At 40.6% G+C, this 21,566-nt stretch overlaps 1 protein-coding gene across 3 annotated transcripts in view; it reads right to left on the minus strand.

Annotated features, from left to right (window-relative positions):
- LOC119652812 (zinc transporter 2) overlaps positions 1-21,566 on the minus strand; it is a 188,014-nt gene that overhangs the window by 151,101 nt on the left and 15,347 nt on the right. Inside the window, exon 1 of one of the 3 annotated variants that reach the window (XM_038057135.1) lies at positions 3,185-3,603. The exons of 1 other annotated variant lie outside the window; for it this stretch is intronic. In XM_038057135.1, coding sequence (XP_037913063.1) covers positions 3,185-3,219 — 35 coding nt within the window. In that variant the 5' untranslated portion in view covers positions 3,220-3,603. Of the gene's footprint in view, positions 1-3,184; positions 3,604-21,566 lie in introns of those variants that run through there. One more of the 3 variants, XM_038057137.1, reaches the window with a different exon arrangement.

Consider the following 21,566-nt stretch of genomic DNA (forward strand, 5'->3'; position numbering starts at 1 on the left):
AAATGATAAAATAGAATATCATTCTGAAGAGTTTGAAGAAAAGCTAACTATATATATATGTATAGATTCGCTATTTCGCGTGAATTTCTTGCATTCTAAGACGAGTATGATATCATCACCATATAAAGCGAACTCACATGAGGAGCAGTGCACAACGGAACATTATAGTTTTCCTTCTTAGCTTTTTATCTTTTCCTGAGTTAAAAATACTGACTTTTGTGATAAAAAAGTTGATAAGCAATATTGAAACTCAATTGTATTGATATCAAAAGTTTCGCGGCAGTATAGACAGAGTCAACCAGAAAGTTGGTGCAAAATTACAATCAACTTCAAATGAAAGGCAAGTGTGGTCGTAAAAGGTTAACCTCGCCTAGAGATGAATAACAAATAAGGAATATTTGTTTCCGAAATAGAAAGGCTTCTTCAATTACCATAATGGGACAAATCCAGGATGCTAGCATTTCAATATCAGTAAGGTTAACACGATGTTGAGCAAAATAATTGGTTTTCCATGTTGACACCATGGGTTTAGGCATCGACTGACAAATTTAGTTTTGTAATAAGAAGACCTGTTGAACACTTTAAAAAACATTACGTCGTAAAAAAGGACAAGCATCCATTCACTATTATAGCCTGCTCAATGATTCGCGACAAAAAACAGGGCGTCTATGAATTTTTGAAAAGACACAATGAGGCAGAACCAGTACATATAGGTCTTAGAAACCAGAATAATACTTAAAGTATACAAAATGCCAACTTTATGTAAAACAAGTCGGGAAGCCGGAAGCTAGACACTTCAGGTATGAAAGGTTTTCTGTATTTCTTTTATAAAGACATTTGGGTGTGCATTTGTTCCATTAGTATGTAGCACGTAAAATATGCATATATTATGTGAAAATAGCCACTTTCAAGTGATATTGACATTCATAGTCTTGAATTTGCAGAGGAGCGCAGATTTGACCTAGTATAACTTTGTTAGTAATATTGCGATTTTCACCAAATTTGGCAGGATCATGATCTATACTGTAGCCTACATTTCCGCATTTTGTGATTCTAGGGTGAACTTAAGGGGGTTTTCCTGTCAATTACTAAAAATTATAGTAATATACTATTATTAACTTTATTTGAACAGGTATCGATATGGAGGGTATTTCGGAGCCTAGGCACCATATAGTGGCAGCCCTCTGGCTTTTTCCAGATTTTTCGGTTGAGTAGTTCCTGAGAATGGGTTCGTTAAAAAAATGACCACTTTCAACCCCCCGCACTCCCCACATTTCAGCAAAAGTCAAAACTAAGACCGGCTTCGAAAAGTACTAACAGAGACTTTTAATTTGATACCCCACATGACTATATTTGATGAAAAAAAAATTTACACCCCCCTTTTGTATGTATGGGGACCCCCCCATAAATTCGTCGTAAGAGGATGTAACTCACAGTTCACAGTTCCCACTTTTTTATCAAATTTGGTGTCAATCGCTACAACCGTCTCCGAGAAAAATGCGTGTGACGGACAGACAGACAGACAGACAGACAGTAAACCGATTTTAATGAGGTATTGTTTTACAAACAAAACCTTAAAAAGGGCTAGGGAGAATTAGATTCTTCTTGAATGGAATTTTAATATTTCACTGGAATTTCAATTATTCTCGTTAATTATGACGTCAGCATCTTATTTGTATTGCTTAGGATGCTGTTAATTAGCACGAAATTGATAAGTTTGAACTGCTATAACTTTCCCAATAATAGTTGGATTTTCATGAAACTTGGCATGTGTATGCACGAGGCTGTCCACTATGTCGGTGCACTTAGGAGTAACTTAAGGGGAATTTTTTAGTCTATTTCTAAAAGTTGATAATATACTATTAGTAAATTTTTTGAGCAGATACCGGAATAGGACATCTCCCGAAGATTAGATTTCACATAAGTGTTTTAAACAAAACCTTAAAAAGTCCTGCAGATAAGTAGATTCTTCATAAATGCGACTTTAATATTCCACGCGAATGTCAATTATTCCAGGTAATTATGACGTCAGCATATGATTTGCATGGCTTTGGAAGCGGTAAATTCGCGCGAAATTGCTAAGTTTGAACTGCTATAACTTTGGCGTTAATTGCCAGATTTCTACGAAATTCTGCATGTTTATACGAAATATTGTCCTCTATGCTGGTACAAAATTCGGAAGTCCTAGGATGAATCTAATCAGTAAATTTCTAAAAAGTAGTAATATACTATTAGCAAGTTTATTTGAGCAGATATCGGAATGGGACATATTTTGAGGCCTAGATTTCATCTAGGCGCACCACTCCCATTTTTTCCGGATTTTTGGGTTGGGTAGTTTCCGAAAATGAGTCCTGTCTCACTTCAAGTGCGTACATTTTGACTCATTACTCACGCACTTTGCAATTTATGCCAAAACTAATATCAGTTTCGGAAAGTACAAATCGAGACCTTTCATTTCATACCCTACACAACTATATCCGGTGAAAAAATTTTTTGAATCCCCCCTTTGCATATATTTTAAACTCCACCTAAATTTATGCCACTCACTGTATGCGTGGGATTTCCATCTGTCCACTAAATTTCGTTAGGATCGCTTTAGCCGTTTTGGAGAAAAATGCGTGTGACAGACACTTTGACTAAATTTGATACTTTTATTTTATTTTTAACGTTATTATTATTTTAAGTATATTTCGAATGTCTTCTCAAAGTTGTTTGACAAGATAAATAATTTACATGGGTTGATCGACGCCAGTATGGGAAAGTCTAAAGAGACTTCTTGGATAAATATATGAGCATTTGAGCAGTTGTATTTTGATATTAACACTCTTGAGAGTCATACATATACACATGTCATGCGATTATAATATCGAAACCCAGGAAAAATGAGTTTTTGTTAATTTGCTTTCAAGAAAATGAATATCACTAAATGTGATCAAAATGTAAGCCAAGTTGTATTTCCTCTGGAATAAATTGGGTAAATCTCTGACATTCACCAGATTCATGTTTTGTTGCGAGTACTTGTTTATTACTCTGCGCTTGCCTTAAATTTCTGCATAATTGAGGGCAAATGTCGATTTAACTCTAAGAACTCGTAATTTTGCAAGCTTTCTCTAGACTGTTACTGATGGTTGCAAACCGTTGCATGTAGCAGTTTCCCTATCTTACACTTTTTAAATTAACTCACATCACAAATGGTGTTTCCTCCCGTCGATTCTTCATTTTTGATGTTACGTGTCACTTCACGGTTATTACTAGTGGATTCGGCAAATTACAGGTTTCAGGCTATTTCCAAAGGCACTCAAACTCCACTAGAACTAATTACACTATTTATGCATACTAAGTGTTGATTCCGACTGCAGTGGGTCGCGATATGACTGGAGATTGACTCCATTCAACGATAAAAGTAAATAGCGATTTAATCTCGCAAAGTACACATATTACACACTGTACCACACCAAGGAAGAAACGTAGCGTGACGCGGCTACTGTTTCTCACTGTTCTTTTACGTATGTGCACATATCAAAATGAGATTTCTACTTCCATGCATCGCACCGCACTACACTAAATACGACTGCAGTTTCAGCTGTTAGTATTCAAACTGGTAGGGACAGTTATCTAGAACAAATTTTCTGGTGCTTCCAGTAAATTTCAAAAATTTATACCGGATTACGCTACTACTGTGCACACAAATTATGTAAATATACGAATTAAGTCAATACGGCGACAAACGGATACAAAAAGGCTACACCATCGCAGAACGGCTTATCGGGATAACCTTCAATATTCAAAATTACAAACAACGCACATGTTAACTAGACAATTGCATGGATCCTCATAAAGTATATATGCAGGAACTTTTCTCACAGTTTCACTTTCCCTTCTTCCATGAATCTATATTTTAACGGGAAATTTAACGCCTTTTGATTTTAGTTACAGAACATTTTCAGAGAAAATCAGTTACAGTTGGAACTGTCAAGATTTATTTAATTTAACGTGGCATTTGGGCTCACATTGCAACTCTGTTAAGCATTTAATGTTTCAATTGATGTGGTAAAAGGCCTATCGTGAGGCGAAACGTCACATAGACGTAATAGAATGTTATCGTAGAAGCATCTTTAATAAAAAGCTGGAAAAATTTTAGGCAATTGCTATGTACATGTTTATTGAAGCAAAGCAGTAAACGCGTTGAGGAAAAATTAACATGCACGCTATTAAATTATTAAATCATATATGTATACATATGTACCTAATATTTGGGAATGTTTTTCTCGGGACGCAAGTCCAAGGCTTCATTCCGCAATGCACGCCTCGAGACTTTACCTCCAGGTCTAACGAGAGGGGGGTGAAAAGGAGGATTCCTCCGATACCGGAATAGAAATTTAAAAAAAAAACGGGGAGAATCCATAATTTTCACTTCATACCTATATAATTTTTACCCCGGTCCCGGATTTCTTTCAATGGCTCTGTTTACCTTTCATCAAAAAGAGCGTAAATAGAAGGTGCAAATCCTATGGCAAGGGGGCACTGAATGTCATTATGTATCTTTGGGGTAGGGATGAGCTAACTGCGCGAAATTTTTCTCGCGCATTTACCGTCGAACATACGCAATGATTTATCAAAAATTTCGAACAATGCGCTGGGAGTTGTAGTTCCAGTATACAGTCTCCTTTCCTCCCATCTAACATTATATTATAACAACCCAGTTTCTGCGTTCATAACGACATTTTTAACGTTTTGTCTAAAACAAAACCTTACTAAAATCGTTTCAATGTCCGTCTTTTTCTGAGGAGGTGGAAATCTTCAAAAGACACTGGCCTGGACACGGCGGCTTGTGGGATTTTTACCCACTAAAACCAAACCTCGACTCCCTCCATGTTCCGCCGAACTAACGTATAACACGTGGCGGAGTCAGCTTACGCTAGCTTTGCCACCTTTCTTCTCTAAGCGGCGTAAGTAACCGCACTTTTAAAATCTCCTCTGCTTTTCGTAGTTTGCAGTGGATGAATGCGATCATGGAGTTCATCGCATCCCAATCCTCCTCACGTGCTAGCATTCTCCCAACTTTGCTGGTACCAGCATTTCCTCTAGAGTCTTCTCTAAGTTCTTCCTTTATCCCACAAATCTTGAACACGTGCTCTAGGTCCTCTGGCACTCTATCGCAGTTTGGGCAATCGAATGAGGTATCCAGTTTAAATCTGTACATGCTCCATGAGAAAGCGGGTAATACAGGGTGCGGCAGCATAACTTTCTTTTTTAAAATGCGCGCCACTCAGTTAGTTGATGTCATAGCGGAGCGCTAGTGGTCTCGTTCAAGAGGGGATACTGTAAAGTTTTGTCCCGACACGGTTCAGTCGCCATCATGCGTTGAAATAGTGAGGAGCGTGCCTTTGCCATTGAGGTTTACTTTTCAAGCGGATGTTCGGTTATTGCAACACAACGTGCATTTCGGAATCGCTTTAATTTAGCTCCGTTGGCTTCCGTCCCAGACCGCAAATCAATTGTTACATCGGTCACTACATTCAGACAAACTGCAAGTGCGACAAAAGGAACAACTGGAGTCCCTCGGCCCGTTAGATCACCTGAGAACATTGAAGCAGTGAGAGCGTCAATGTTGCGATCGCCACGGCGTTCTGCGCGTAAACACGCATCTGCCCTTGGACTATCCGATCGTTCTGTGAGAAGAATTCTTCGTGATGATCTTCATTTTCATCCCTATAAGATGCCGATAGTGCAGGAACTTTCAGAACGTGATTTCAATTCTCGGATGAATGCGTGTGAGCTTCTTCTTGATGTCGTTCCCGAGGGTGCTATTGTTTTTTTTAGCGATGAAGCCCATTTTCATTTGTGTGGGTCGGTTAACAAACAAAACATACGCTACTGGGCTGACACCAACCCTCGAGAATTGCATCAAAAGCCTTTGCATTCACCCAAAGTCACAGTGTGGTGTGCAATTTCCTCAGCTGGAATTATTGGTCCCTGGTTTTTTGAGGAAAATGAGGTTACAGTGACAGTGAATTCGGACCGGTATGTAAACATGCTACAGAATTTTTTTTTCCCACGGCTAGAAAATTTGGATTTGGGGGACACTTGGTTCCAACAAGACGGTGCAACAGCACACACTTCAAGAGCATCGATGGCAGTTTTGAGGGAACACTTTCCAGAACGCCTTATTTCAATTAGAGGCGATTTGGAATGGCCGGCACGCTCTCCCGATCTGTCCCCTTATGATTTTTTTCTATGGGATTTTTTGAAATCCCGTGTTTATGTGAACCGTCCCAGAACCCTACAAGATTTGAAGACCAACATCTAAGAAGAGATTGCCAACATAACACCGCAATGTATGGAGAATGGGGGACGTCACCTAATAGATTTGATCTTCAAAACAATGTAAATAAAAACTTTAGACATGTACCTACATTATAAAAAATAAATAAATATTTTCCGATGCATACAATAGTTTTTATTGAGTTTTGAAAAAAGGAAGTTATGCTGCCGCAGCCTGTATTATAATTAATCCCACAGTGTCGTCTCTCCAACCACTCCTTGATGATAGGGATGAGCCACCAACCCTTCTCCGAGCATTCCCGACGCTCTTTCCATCTACTTAGAGACCTCTGCCTTTGGGCGTTCTTCGTCTGCGATAAAGGAGATATAAACTTCGCGTTGATTATTTTCATCATTGGGATATCAATGGGAATAATTTCGACGAGCACAGCATCATCTGAGACAGTCCTAAAGGTAGAACACACTCCTATGGCTGTCCTCCTGTAGACTACACTCAGTTTATATGCGTTAGCTGCGATCTCCAATGAGGAAAGCTGCATAGAGAAAGACCGAGCTTACTGCCCTGACTATAAACCATCTAGAAGTATGCCTTGGCCCTCCCACGCCCGGCATCATCCTGGTCAAGGCTATATTTCCAGCAGATTCTTTTTCGCAAACATATTGCACGTGCTTATAGCTGAACTTCCCGTCTATTATCAACCAAGGAATCCCGGCCTGGAATTGATCATATAACCCCAATTTGAATGCGGGCATACCTCCTTTTACGGCACTTAGTGATGAGGACGTTTCCGTTTTTACCTTCACAAGTGTCTTTCTAGTCAATCCTTAGCAGCACTGACTGCTTCGAAGAACCTTCAAGATACTTTACAACCACAAATAGTGCTATGTTGTCGTCACAACTTATCATCGTGGATTTCTCCGGGCTCGGAAGGTTAAGTACATCCTTGTATCATACATGATGTTCTACAGCAGTGAGCCCAGTATGGAAGCCTGTGGGACGAGACAACGTAGGCCTCTGGTCCGTCATCGGTGTCATACTAGAGCATCCGTCATTTACTTGCTCCTCCCTCTGAGGACAACATGTAATAAGAAATTTGCTTTCTGTGTATTGTCCTCATTAAATAAATAAATAAATAAATAAATCCGTTCTTGTAAATAGCTATCTACTATAGCAGCAGGATAAGCGGGCATTCTTTGCCAAGCATTTCCGTATTAGGTTCATATTGGCCGAATTGAACACACTTCTCATGTGCAGGGTCACCATCAGGCAATATCTGCTGTGCTGTCTTTTCCATGAATTGCATCTTCAGCCAAGTCAGTAACCAATTTGATGGCATCAATGGTTGATCTGGTTCTACTGAACCCATACTGTCAATTTGAAATGCCTCATTGGTTTCCGAAAACCGGTAGCAATCTATTGTATATAACCCGCTCGGGATCAGATTTTTTTGAGTATCTCCGCATAGGACAAGTTACCCTTTATCATCACCATCAACATACCGGTTGTTACTAGTATCCGGTCTAGGCCTGCCTTCGTAAGGAACTCCAGATACCACGAGGTCCACCAAGTCGATATCCCTAAAAGCTGTCTGTCATCCTGATCTACGCTATCGCTCCATCTCAGCAAGGTTCTGTCTCGTCTTCCTTTTCAACCATAGATATTGCTTTTATAGACTGCCCGGTCTGGAGCATCCTTACGGATTATATCACCCGCCCACCGCAGCCTATTGAGCCGAATTTGATCCACGCACAGACGGTCGTGGTATTGCTTACTGATTTCGTCGTTATGTAGATAGGAGAAATTTTCAACGGTCTCAAAGTTGTAATCTCCTATCTTTATCGTTTTCGTTTGGCCAGTGCGATTGGATCTTGTTGGTTCTTTGTTCTTTGGCGCTAACGTTGTCACCATGTACTTCGTCTTGCATTGCAGATAGAGATGTCGTGCCGCTTGCTCGATGTGGATGAGGTTAGACTGTACATTTCGGGTTGTCCTTCCCATAATGTCAGTATCGTCAGCGTAGGCGCCTCTTTCATTGACATGTACATCGCAAATCATTTTCTCCAGGGCCAGGTTAAAGAGTACGCATGATAGGGCATCCCCTTATCTTAGATTATTATTAATGTGGAATGGTCTCGAGAGTGATCCTGCTGCTTTTATTTGGCCTCGCCCATTGGGCAGGGTCAGCCTAGTCAGTCTTATCAGTTTCGTCAGGATACCGAATTCTCCCATGTCTGCGTAGAGTTATATCCCGGCTATTTATTTATTCAAGCGCTTGCCGCAGAGAAAAAATCAGATTTGTTGTTGATTTGCCTGTAGTGAAGCCTCTTTGGTACCAATGATGTTCTGGACGTATGGCTCTATCCGGCCTAGCAAGATAGCGGAGAATATCTTATCTTGTAGATGGTACTCAGCAACGTGATACCTCTATAATTGCTGCATTGTGTGATATCCCCCTTTTTTTATGAATGGGGCAGAAAATGCCTCTTTGCCTGTCGTCAGGCATTGATTCGCTCTTCCACACCTTGAACGTCAGTTGATGAACCGCTTGGTGTAGTTGGTCGCCTCCATATTTAACCAATTCGGCTGAAATTCCATTGGCTCCTTGCTACTTATGATTATTGATGATGCCGATGAATTCCACGCACTGTTTCATCTATACTTCGTGGTGGCAATATTTGTCCGTCGTCTTCAGTTGGCGAGACCTCCAACTCGCCGATATTTTGCTTATTCGGTAGTTCACCAAAGTACTCAACCCATCGCTCGAATATGCCCATTCTATCGGAAATCAAATTTCCCTCTTTGTTTCGGAAGAATGGGTATCGAGGTCTGTAGGGCCTCATCCTGCTGACTTGTTGGTGAGACTTCCAAGTTTGGTGCGGCTGCTCCCTGTACTTTTCGAGTTCACAGATCTATTTGTTCACCCAGGCTTCGTTTCTCGGTCTGTGAGGTCGTTTCTTCGCTTGCCGGAGTTCGTGATAAGTTTCTGCGCGTGCCCGCGTTCTTTGAGAATGCCATCATCTGGGGAATAATATGTTTGTGGCCGTATCAATGATAACGCTCTTCAGGTGGTTGTCAAGATTATTTGTTGATGCTTCATCTCCAGGACATCTGTTAGCGGCAGTTATTGCGGCATCCATTTCTCCCTTATAGTTGTTACGGAGGACTGTGTTGTCGATGGCTTCAGTATTCACTCTCATCTGATTGTAGAGGGGATTGTAGGCAGTGTTGTAATTCGAACCCGGAGAACTATGCCAACGAGATACTGATCTGTGTCTATATTGACCCCCAGATATGTTCTGACATGCATCAAAGCTGAGAAGTGGCGGTGTTCTATCAACACGTGGTCAACTTCCTCGTAGATAGTGGTCAATTTCCTTGAAAGTGCTCCCCGTGTGTTTGCGAACTGCTTTCAGGTATTTCCAACAACCATTTCGTGCGATACAGCTAACTGGATAATCCGCAGTCCGTTATCATTGGCATCCTTGTGTAAGCTATGGGAGTCGACGTATCACCTGAATACGGGCCCCGTCCCTACTTTTTTGTTGAAATTTCCATGTGTAATTTTGATATCTTGGGATACGCTTCGAGGATCCGTTCTATTGTCTCGTAGAAGGTAACCTTCTCCGACTCTGCAGTCTCCTCTGTAGGGGCGTAAACGTTAATGAGGTTTATACTTTCAAATTTGCCTCACAAACACAGAGTGCATACCCGTTCGCTTATGTTTTCAAAGCTGATAACGGCCGGTTTCGTTTTTTGGCTGACTAGGAAACCTACTCCGGACACATCGTTTACCGGATGGACACTATAATATATTGTGTAGTGGCTCTTCTCCAGGAAACCGATCGCTGCTCAGCGCATCTCTTTCGCCATTTCTTTGATTAATTCACAGAGATCATACATGTGTTCTCCTAATGAAAGAAACGGTGTTCCAATTTCATGACTCCTACAGCCTCTTTCATCATTAACATCATTATCATTCATAACCTTTGGCAACAGTAGCGTGGATGTTGATCTGTGGACTGCAGGACATGCAGGACTCTGAATGGAAGGTCTTCCGAGTCCTACAACGAATCTTAACTGCCGAGGACGTACATAGTTCTCGGTAGTGAATTCCCAAGCTTTTGGCGCTTATTAAAAGGATCCGGTTTGCATCTTAGTTTTTGCCACAGTAGTCCAATTTCCCAATACTGAGGCACTGCATTCCCTGGATATCGGTGGTCGAGAACACACGTGACTCCTCCTCAAAGCACTCTACTGTAAAAAGAACTTCCATTTTCCTCCTCCATATTCGGATAGCTGAGTGGTTAGAGCACTAAGCTGTTGTATGGAAGGTCGCGGTTCAAATCTCGCTGGTGGCAGTGGGATTTGTATCGTGATTTGACGTCGGATACCAGTCGACTCAGCTGTGAATGAGTACCTGAGTCAAATCAGGGTAATAATCTCGGGCGAACGCAATGCTGACCACATTGCCTCCTACAGTGTACTGTAGTGTATCGTTACGGTCTTGAATGATGTGCTCTAATACACTTCAAGGCCCTGATCCAATTGGATTGTTGCGCCAACGATTATTATTATTATTATATTCGGTTTACTTTCTGGGTATGCCCTTGAGCATATATCTCCTGATGCTAACTTGTGCATGCTCGTAACGGATCCATGCTGGCCGTACAAAGATACGTACCTGATGGGAGATTTGGCACCTACATGGTAATGTTATTTAAATATAACTTCCAGAGATTCAGATAGCATTACAGCACAGCTGATCCAGTGTGCACATATAGAGAGTGTCCCGTTCACCATGGTAGAAATTTTAATGGTGGATGGTACCAATTGTTTGGGGAAAATTGGTCCATGGAATGGGCACTTTACCTTTTACCATTACAGAGTTATAGCGTTTTTCATGAATAGTGTAAAAAAGCTTGATCATCCCGAAAAAATATAACTTTTCACAATCATTTAATTCTAGTTTTGTTAAAATTTCTTATAAGTTGAGACTACTCCACTCTCTTTTGCGGTACTGTACTTTATACTCTGGATCTACAAGCTGTTTCTGACAGAATCTTGACTGCACGAATCCGGTCCAAGATAAGGATTGTACAGTGCTATGCAACGAAGATTTCCGATATAGCGGAGAAGAATGCTTTCTATGAGTAGCTACATGCAGCCCAGGATATGCCTTAGATGATATTCTGATCGTGATGTGTGATCGGACATGTGATGAGGAGTCGTGGTCTTGCTGACCACAACAAGTAAGACGAATGCTTTGTAGACTTTTGCAACTCATGTCAGGAGAGCCTGCCGCAATGTCAGGTGGGTTTCGCGATCGGCAGTTCATAACAAAAGAAGTCATGACTTCGACCTCGAAAGAACCACCGTTTGATGGTCACTTATCTTCATTTGCACGCCGCTACTGCATCTGCTCGAGTGGTCGAACGTTGACCCCGCAAATTCAATGCGGGTAGTTTTTGCGATGCGGCTTTCGCCTAGCATTAATAAAACTTTATTGCTGCATACACAATACAAACTTTAAACAATCCGCCCAAAAGCATTGATGATTTTTCTACACGCGCGCATCCTGCGGGTATGGAATGTTCTTCTTTACCCAGTAAAGTCGCGGGCTTGACAGTATCCCTGCGGAACTACTCCATGCAGCTGCAAAAGTTTCTGCGAAAGTGATATTTCCACTCATTCGAGAATGCAGGAAGTGTGAGGTCACTGAGAAATCTCAGTGATTGACTGGTTGATAGCTGTTTTTCAATACTCGATTGAATTAAAGTCTGATCTTCAACATTCACTTCTTCCGTTTTGCTTTATCATTCATAAAAATAAAGTTCCTATGAATGAATCCCGGAAAAGACAGGATGTGTGCCTGCAAGACCTCTTCGAGATAATGTTGCGTAGTAAGTCCGCGTGATTTGATGTCCTTTTACCATCTACCAGCTGATATTGACCCGCTGAAATTTGTTCTAATTGTTGCACCAGTTGACATACATTCAGATGCCGGTTTCTCAATGATGTGGCGACAACATAGCGATCGTTCCGTTGAGCTAAGTGCGTTTTCGTCCAGAACAACATTGGCTTGCGTAACTTCACTATGATTTTCACCAAAATCAATAAGCGGAACAATTTGAACAGCTTGATGGCATGTTGTATCCATTCACCGGTTTCTATTGATGATGGAATCGGCACACTAATATACAGACTAAGTTCTGATATAGAAGTGATAACCTTACTCTTGAAAAATACCATTTTATACTTAAGTAAGACCCGCAACGCTTGCTATCTGAATTGAGCGTTTAAGCGGGGTGGCTTTCGTTTGATGCTATTGTCTGATTTTCGAGGCCTAGATTTCATATAAGTGCACCCTGAATTTTCAAATTTTTGGGTGGGGTAGTTCCCGTAAGTAAGTCTTGTCTCACCTAAAGTGTACACATTTTGACTCCATACACGAGCATTTACTAATCTACTAACTAACTAATATCAAGTTCAAAAATTACTAATCGAGACCTTTAATTTGATACCTTACTATATTCAGTGAAAAAAATTCTTACATCCCCCTTTTGAATTTTTAACCCTTTTAAATTTATTTATTTATTTTATTTATTTATTTATGATTATCACTGTATGCATGAGATTTCGTAGTTCCCATATGTCCACCAAATTTCGTTTGCATCGGTGCAGCTGTATTGGAGAAAAGTGTGGCAGGCAGGCAGACATACAATGAATAGATTTTAGTGACGTTTTGTTTTACACAACTTAACAAAATTATCAGAATTTAATTTACACACTTTATGCGACCTTTTATCAAAAACCACTTTAATTAATAAAGACACAAGAAAGCAGAATATAGAATCCAACTTGGGAATGTGGATAGTTATAAAAGCAGTTATACCCATATTTGTTTGTTTGTTTGTGTTTCACCAAAAGTATAAAAAACAAGTCGGGATGCCGGAAGCCGGGCGCATCGGGTATAAAGGTTTTGTGTTCAGCTTATGTGAGAAACGCTCTATGCACGATTTTCCATTCGTACTTAGCTAAGAATACAAAATACTCCGTGATATTTTGCCAAATGCCAATATACATATATGTATGATACAAATACTATTTTCACCCTAAACACCCCTATTTTCGCATGACTATGCATGCATAAATACTATATTTACGTATCAAAATAGATCTAACACATCTTCACGCATTTCCAGTTTACTCCGTGCACAAAAGCATACACATACATGTTACGCACGTAAATTAAAAACTGCTGGTAACTATGTACACACTATTGGTTACTACACCCAAGCTTTATTAGCATAAACATATACATGTCTACCTCAAGTAATTGACACTGGTATGCAAATAACTAAAATAAGCCAAAAAAAGAAAACTAAAAAGTCCCCATCGACCCCGCCCTTGATATGAGTTCACTTTATATGATGATGACGTCATCATGTCTTGGGTGCCATCAATTTGCCTGAAATGCGAAATTTTGACCTTCTTTGTACTCCTGGGATAAACTTATGGGAGTTTTCCGGTAAATTTCTAAAACATGGTAATATACTATTACTAACTGTATTTGTGCAGATGTCGGAATGGGATGCATTTTGAGACTTAGATTTCATATAGTTGCATTACTGTGATTTTTTTCAGATTTTTCGGTTGGGTAGGTTCTGAAAACGAGACCTATTTCACTTTTTGGGGCCCTCATTTTGTGCCCTATCTCAATATCATCAGTTTCAAAAAGTACTAATTGAACTCTTTCATTTCATTCATTCAATCCCCTTTCGCATGTGTGGGGACTCCCCCTTAAAATTCAATACAAAATGGCGCCACTCGCTGCATGTAAAGGGAAACTCAGATTACATGTTCTCACTAAAATTCGGTTTAGTCATTTCCGATTAAATCGGGTGACTGACAGACAGATAGACGGACAAACGAATAGAGGGACAGACGGACAAACAGACATTGAACCGATTTTAATGAGGTTTTGTTTCACAAAACCCTAGAAATTAAAATTCAAAAATCAGTGTTATTATCTCCCAAAGAGGTGATATGACATACACTAATATTCTCAGGGTAGTCAAAGCTCAACTCCTAGAGTGTGAGCCGAATCAGAGATTATCTTGGAGCTGCAAGTTTGAAAAGCCTTTGTCAGAACAAGCTGAAGTTCAAATCAAATGGGTGGAGATTACCATTCAATATGAAGGCATTGATGAAGTTATGACAAAGGAGGACATCCGCCGTACAAAAATATGTGGCCCGAAAAAAAAGTACAAATAACAAAATGCATGTCCTCGCCTATAAGTGGCTAAACTACCGCTGGAGCCAGAGAAAACCCGGATTTCAAAGGAAGACGCAAAGTATATTTGAACCTTCTACGGCCACAACCAATGGCAAACTGCATTTTAGGCACGGTAGGGGAGATATTAAAGGAGACTTTGTATGATTCCTTCTACCCGAGAATCTAGTTGAAAATAGATGTTGAAATGGTTAGGAAGTCTATAAAATTGGATGCGCACACCTTTTCATAACACATAACATTGCAGAACCGATGATAAGTATACAACATCGGTATGACGGTAATTCCGCAATGCACAAACCAGATAATTTATAAACGTTAGTGACGTGCAAGTTCTTTAACGACATCAGTGCTTTGGCGTCAAGTTTCAAAATGTAGAAGACTTCCAACCAGCAGTAAAAAGGCGGTACGATTAATTACAATGTAAACACACTACTATTTAATTATAATATAAACTTCGAGTGTCTTATAAGTTTTTCAACAACAAACGCCTGTTTCCAGAAAGAGAAGCAATTTTATCAGTAAATTTAATAGTTTCGGGTACGTTGGAGATGAACGAGTGACAGGAATTCAGAAACGCCCTTTATTAGGCCGACCTGTAGCGAACCTTGATAAATCTTTGAACACATACTTCTCTACAACGTTCAACTATCAGCACATTGTTTCTTTCCCGGTTTTCTGTTTGCCCTTAATGGGTAACAACGCGTCACCACCTCTCTAGCTAGTCACCTGGAACGTCAAACGAAATGCCCCTATGAATTAACAGGTTAGACGAAATATATACATAGTCCCAAGTTTGACCTGAAACCTTGATGAACGGTATTTGCAGTGAACTCAGAAAGGTTGCTTGGAAAAAAATTCCGGAAGGATCACGAATTCAAGTTTCGTTTCCGTTAAAATCGAGTTACTGTCTGTCTGTCTGCCACACGCACTTTTCTCTGAAACGACTAAACCTATTGAAATGAAATCTGACTAACATATGCAAACTATGTTACGACGTGCAGGCTATACGGTGGTAGTACCCCACCCTCTAGACAACTGTAATTGCTGGTTCCAGTCTCGGCATAGGGGAAATTGAATACTCTTTTGCTAATGTATTCGAAATGTCATTGCCCTCTGCACCACAACGATCAGGTACCAATAGTAGTTCCACGGTATTGAATCTAGAAATAGAGTTGAATAAGTTTCTTCATTCTTGAATAATTTTCGACGTCGTCAAAGAACTGCTTCAATGCAGCCTGGCTGTTGCTGCAGATTGTGATGCACTTGCCCTTCAACCGCTCTTCAAACACCCTGGTTGCCGCCCTTAACATTGCGTTTGCTTTACCCTGAAAACCCGTTGCATATTTCCCAAAGGGAAAACCCACTTCTCATGTTTATTCTAAAGGTAGACTACTAGACCTACGTGAGAAAGCTACAAATACCAGCATATTGCGTAACATTGGAGGCCGAAGATATAGTTGCAGTTTACTTTTCGCCGGAATGATTCGCTCTACTAGACGCGGCACCAGTTTGGGAGAAAGCACTAGAGTGTGAGAGCAATCGGAGGAGAATAAACATGACTTACTGGCGCTAAGGGTGTGCAGGGTCTTCAGAATAATCTCAAGCGAGACAGCGTGTGTTATTGCGGGAATGATCTCGATGGATAGTCAGGCAACTGAGGAATGCTGCTGTCACGGCAATATCTACTACCCCCCAGACCCAATTCCTGTCAGGGCATGGTGATTACAGGAAGTATCTGCAACAATTCCGGCTGATTCTCCCGTTTGCCCTGTGTGGGATTGCACACCTGAAGACCTAGAGCATGTCACATTTTACCGCCTATAATTTCGCTCAGAGAAAAGGAGCAGAACATCGGAAGACTCTGCAATCAAAAGGCTTGCGGTGGAACTTGGAAAACCGGAGCGCGCAAACAAATATTAGGTTTTAATTGGTGAGAATCTCACATAGTGCCGAAAATCTTTTCCAAATTATAATACTTGCGTCTCCGAAAATTAACATCGCAAAATAGCGCGACTCTTTCCTCAAATTATGCCAATAACTGGTAAATCCGTCGGGACCATGAAGGCAAACCTTGTTTCATCAGACCAGTCAATCTAATCATAAAAAAGTGAAAATCTAAAGGGTACACATTGGAACTTGTTTCACCATATCCTCACCCATTCATGCATCGGCGTTCAATGCTAATCCGCAAAATTGTTCCTAATTTTCTAATATTTTAGCTTTAACATTGGAGCTTCCAACTTTCGCATGTGCTAGAGGTTCGGTGACTCTTTTAGAGTTTTTCAAACTGTTACGGGTCCAACGCCAGACGCGAATTCGCTGCGGTATCTGTGATACCCTTGTGTTGTATTGGACGTGGAGTACATTTTTTTTACATTTTACGGTAACTTTGGACTTGTGGGCAATCAGAAAATGTTCGTGTACCGCAAGCATTGAGACCAGTCAAAAATATTCCTTCAAGCAATTTCACAGTTGAATAGACCCCTCTCATGAAACACATCGTTCCTAGATCCCGATCAACTATAAGCAGCATCACATTATCAGCATAAGCTCTGGCGTGTATTAAAAAATTTTGCAGTTATTGTAGTAGTGAGTTGAACAAGATATTCCGAAGAAGTGGCGATAATACATCTCCTTGGGGACATTCGTTGCTTTGGTTGTTAAGTAGCGATCGACACCCACTTCAGTACAGAACAATCTCGGCGCTAACAAAGCAAAGCAAACATCCACTTAATTAAAGTATTATCGACTCTGGCGTCTTCCCAAAGTTCTCCTCAACTTCCACGAACCTTGCATCATGTGCACATCTTTCAGAGTTGCGTCCTCTGTCCTTGAAACCAAAAAATCAGGAGCAGACTCACAGGATTTTCCACGTGGTTTTTCATTTAGTACGTGCGACCCTAGCACCTTCTTGCGAATGTAATGCTGAATCTCTATAAGTTGGAACAGACATCTTTCCATCTTGCTAAAAGATAAGTACGAAGCCCAGAGCAAGACACCCTTGAAAAATATTGCTTAACAGTCGCTATAAGCGCTCTATACCCTCCTTTAGCATTGTTGGATATATACCATCCATGGTAATTGCGTTAATATGTTCGCTTTCGCTTCTTCGTTGGAAGCAACCGCTCTAGCGGTGTTTCAACTCCCTTTGGAACACTTACGAGTTGAAAGGTTTGCAGGAACCGTCAACACTCCCCCTTTTACTTTTGTCGCCAGTACTAATTCCAGTCTGGAGCTCGTGAAATTACCGTCCGGTTTTCCTAGAGAGCCCAACTTGCCTGATTTTCAAGGACTTTACACAGCCTTGAAGTCTCTCTTTCACGTTCCAGTTCCTCACAGTACAGTCTAAAAGAGTTTCGTTTCGAACACATACTTTTTATATTCACGCTGTGAGTTCCCGATATTTAACCAGTCTTCATTCTCAATGTTTTTTCAAGAAATGTTGATTTCCCGATTTATTACAGTTCTCGGTTCTACCATGGAACCGTTTTACCGCGTTTTACCGTCAAACGGGTCCTCACTCGCCGAGTAAGCTGCACTTTATTGTCAAGAAGTTTATTGAACTTTGTCTAATCAGTTTTCCTAGGATTCCGGGTTTGTATTACAGACTGTTCGCCTACAATAGTCAGACCGATTTCTAGGCACCGCAGCTAGCTGAAGTGATGAAATCAAATAGCTTCTGTCCTCTGGGGTTGTATTCGCTACTATTAAGTGTTGGTATGTCTGGGAACAGAACTGTCTCAGCATAGTTGTCTCTAACCGTCTTAACATTAGGACACAATTTCTCCGTCTTGTGGAACTTTTATCATTAAGGATCCTAGCTCCCTTAATTAATCGAATGTCACAGATTTTATTAAATCGAATCCATGGCTCTTGCATCAGAAAAATATAGGGGCAGTCTTGCAATTTGACAAAACTCGCTGCCAGCAGATAAGAGGAGGCTTTGGCATGCTGTACGTTAATTAGACCAAACTTTATGTTTTATGATATCAGCTTAGTCTAATATTTATTTATTTATTTAATGAGTGAAATAAAGAACAGTTAAGAGCTTATGCCACGGGCGGGGTGTAATCAGGTTTCCCTACACCCGTACCGCCAGAGACTGAAATCCCTTATGTTTGATTTATTTGAGGATTGCAGGATTGCCGCATTTAGACTTGCAGCTGTGCCCATGTCCTCATCCATAAAAGGTTTCATCTTATCACGCAGAACATCTTCTGTTTTCCACTTAACGTCACACTTAACAGTTCCCGGTGTCCGGTTTGCGTAGATTCTCCGTGCACAGCTCCATTGTGGGAAAGCTATTGCCGATGTTGCAATTTGATCTATTTTCTATGAATCATCATCGTTCTTCGCTCTCAAAATGAAGATGGTGTTCTACAGTTTCCTGATATGATTGAATTTCACTGGTGGTGACTGTCGCTGAGTGCCTTCAGACGTTTTTGGTCCAGTTCGAACACCAAGCTGAAATCCTTCACGTTGGTAGAAAATAATGCTGGAGCTTGCGCACATGTCCTCTTTTTTCCCCAAGAAGGATGGGCTCAAAATATGGCCCTCAAAAAATTTGAAAAGAATTATAGTGGTGTATCCAAACGAAATCTAGGGCTCAAAATACATCCGTTCCGATATTTGCACAAATAAAGATAATAACAGTATATAACCATATTTTAGAAATTTAGCCGGGCACTCCCTTACGTTCATGCTAGAAGTACAAAATTCGGTAGTGGCATAAGGGCATAAGGCATAACTCTGGGAAGTTTGACGGAAATCCAACTACTATTGACAAATTTATAGAAGGTGCAACTTTTACATTTTATTTGCATTTCATCCATTCTAAAACGTGTATGAAGTCATCATAACATATCAATTCGTCAATACCACAGCAAGGTGAGTCCACATGAATGGGTGGTCGCAGGGAAATATTTCATTTCAGTTTGTTAAGCATTTATATATCAGTATCAATTAGTCGACACGACATATGTATGTATTTACATGTGCATACAGTTGCGAAAAAAATAGCAGTGTAGGCTTGACGTTAATCTTAATTGTAATATTTTTACTACTAAGTATTTATTTTTGTTTCCAATTATACGGAATGTATATTGAGTGTCTACTTTGTACACAGCTGAAAAGTGTAAGCAATCAATCAAACGGTTTCTAGGAAATGGCATTTTAAATAATAGTGCTACGGGTTTTCTGCGGTTTAAATTCAAATTTCGTCCATAAATTATATTTTTAATGAAAAATATAATGCTGATAAAGTGAGTCTTTGAGCAAGACAACCACTCAAAACACGCGTATTGGGTTGAGGGAAAAGAAATGTCGTATTTTGTCAATAAGTGGGGACACTCAAACATATCTTGTGTTGTACTTATCGCATCGGGTCATATACGGCGATTGAAGACGACAATCTGTGCTACAAGTGTCTCCTTGACAGTATTGTAATCGTACGTTTCAGTCTCAAGTTATAGCGCATCAAAGATGGAGTCCACCAAGCAAGAAATTCGTCATATTTTACGTTTTTACTACCTGAGAGGTAAAAATGCAACGAAGGCGACCGAAAAAAATTGTGAAGTTTGTGGGCCCGATACTATAACGATTCACACAGCACAGCGTTGGTTCGATCGATTTCGTTCTGGTGTAGTGGATCCCGAACACACACACCGTACTGGTAGGCCAATCGTGGCATGTGAGCATTCGCTCGATTGCCCAGGAACTGGGTAAGGACCATAAAATCGGTTGGAACCATTTGCAGAAGATTGAATTCCAAAAAAAGCTGGATGTTTGGGTGCCACACGAGTTGACGCAAAAAATCTTTTGGACCGAATCAACCCCTATGATGCACTGCTGAAACGAAACGAATTCGACCCATTTTTGAAGCGGATGGTGACTGGTGATGAAAAGTGGACCATGTACGAGAACCTCAAGCGAAAAAGATCGTGGTCGAAGCGCGGCGAGCCGGCTCAAACCATCGCCAAGCTCGGATGTTTGTTTGATGGGATTGGAAGAGAATCATCCACTATGAGCTGCTCAACTATGGCCAGACCCTCAATTTGATCCTCTACTGTGAGCAACTCGACCGTTTGAAGCAGGCGATTGACCAGAAGCGGCCAGAATTGGTCAATCGTAATGATGTTGTGTTCCAGCAGGACAACGCTCGGCCTCACACATCTTTGATGACCCGCCAGAAGCTACGGGAGCTCGGATGAAAATGTCCGATCGCACCCATCGTATAACCCGGACATGGCACCAAGTGATTACCATCTCTTCCGGTCCATGTAAAACGCTCTTGGTGCTACTAAGTTGGCCTCAAAAGAGGCTTGCGAAAGCTGGCTATCTGAGGGAGGCTATGTAAGGGGGCATAATGAAGTTGCCTTCTAAATGGCAACAAATTTGCGAACAAAACGGCGCCTATTTGACTAAAATCGGATAATTCTAAGTCAAATTTCGATCACAAATTCTTTTTACCCAACCCAATATTAATGTTTAAGTTTTTTTAAAATAAAATATCGACTTCTATTTTTCTTGACCCCACGTTTTTCTTACTGCTGACACTTTGTTCGCTTTTTTTAAACAAAACAAGTCGGGAAACCGGAAGCTGGACGCTTCAGGTACGAAAGGTTTTGTCTATTTCTTAGTACGTAGCACGTAATATATGCATACATTAAGTGAGAATATCCACTTTCGGATGGTATTGACATTCATTGTTTTGAATTTGCAAAGAAGCGACAACTTTGACGTATTATAATTCTGTTAGTAATAGTCCGATTTCCACCTGGTCAGATCATGCTCTATATTATACCCTATATTATTACGAAATTTCGTGGTGCTAGGATGAACTTAAGGGGGGTTTGCAGCCAATTACTAAGAATTATAGTAATATACTATTACTAACTTTATGTGCACAGATATCAGTATGGAAGGTAATTCGGAGCCCAGGCACATAGTGGCAGCCTCCTGATTTTTTTCAGATCAGTTTCTGAG

Source organism: Hermetia illucens, chromosome 3, assembly GCF_905115235.1.
Source record: "Hermetia illucens chromosome 3, iHerIll2.2.curated.20191125, whole genome shotgun sequence".
Taxonomy (NCBI): Eukaryota; Metazoa; Arthropoda; class Insecta; order Diptera; family Stratiomyidae; genus Hermetia; species Hermetia illucens.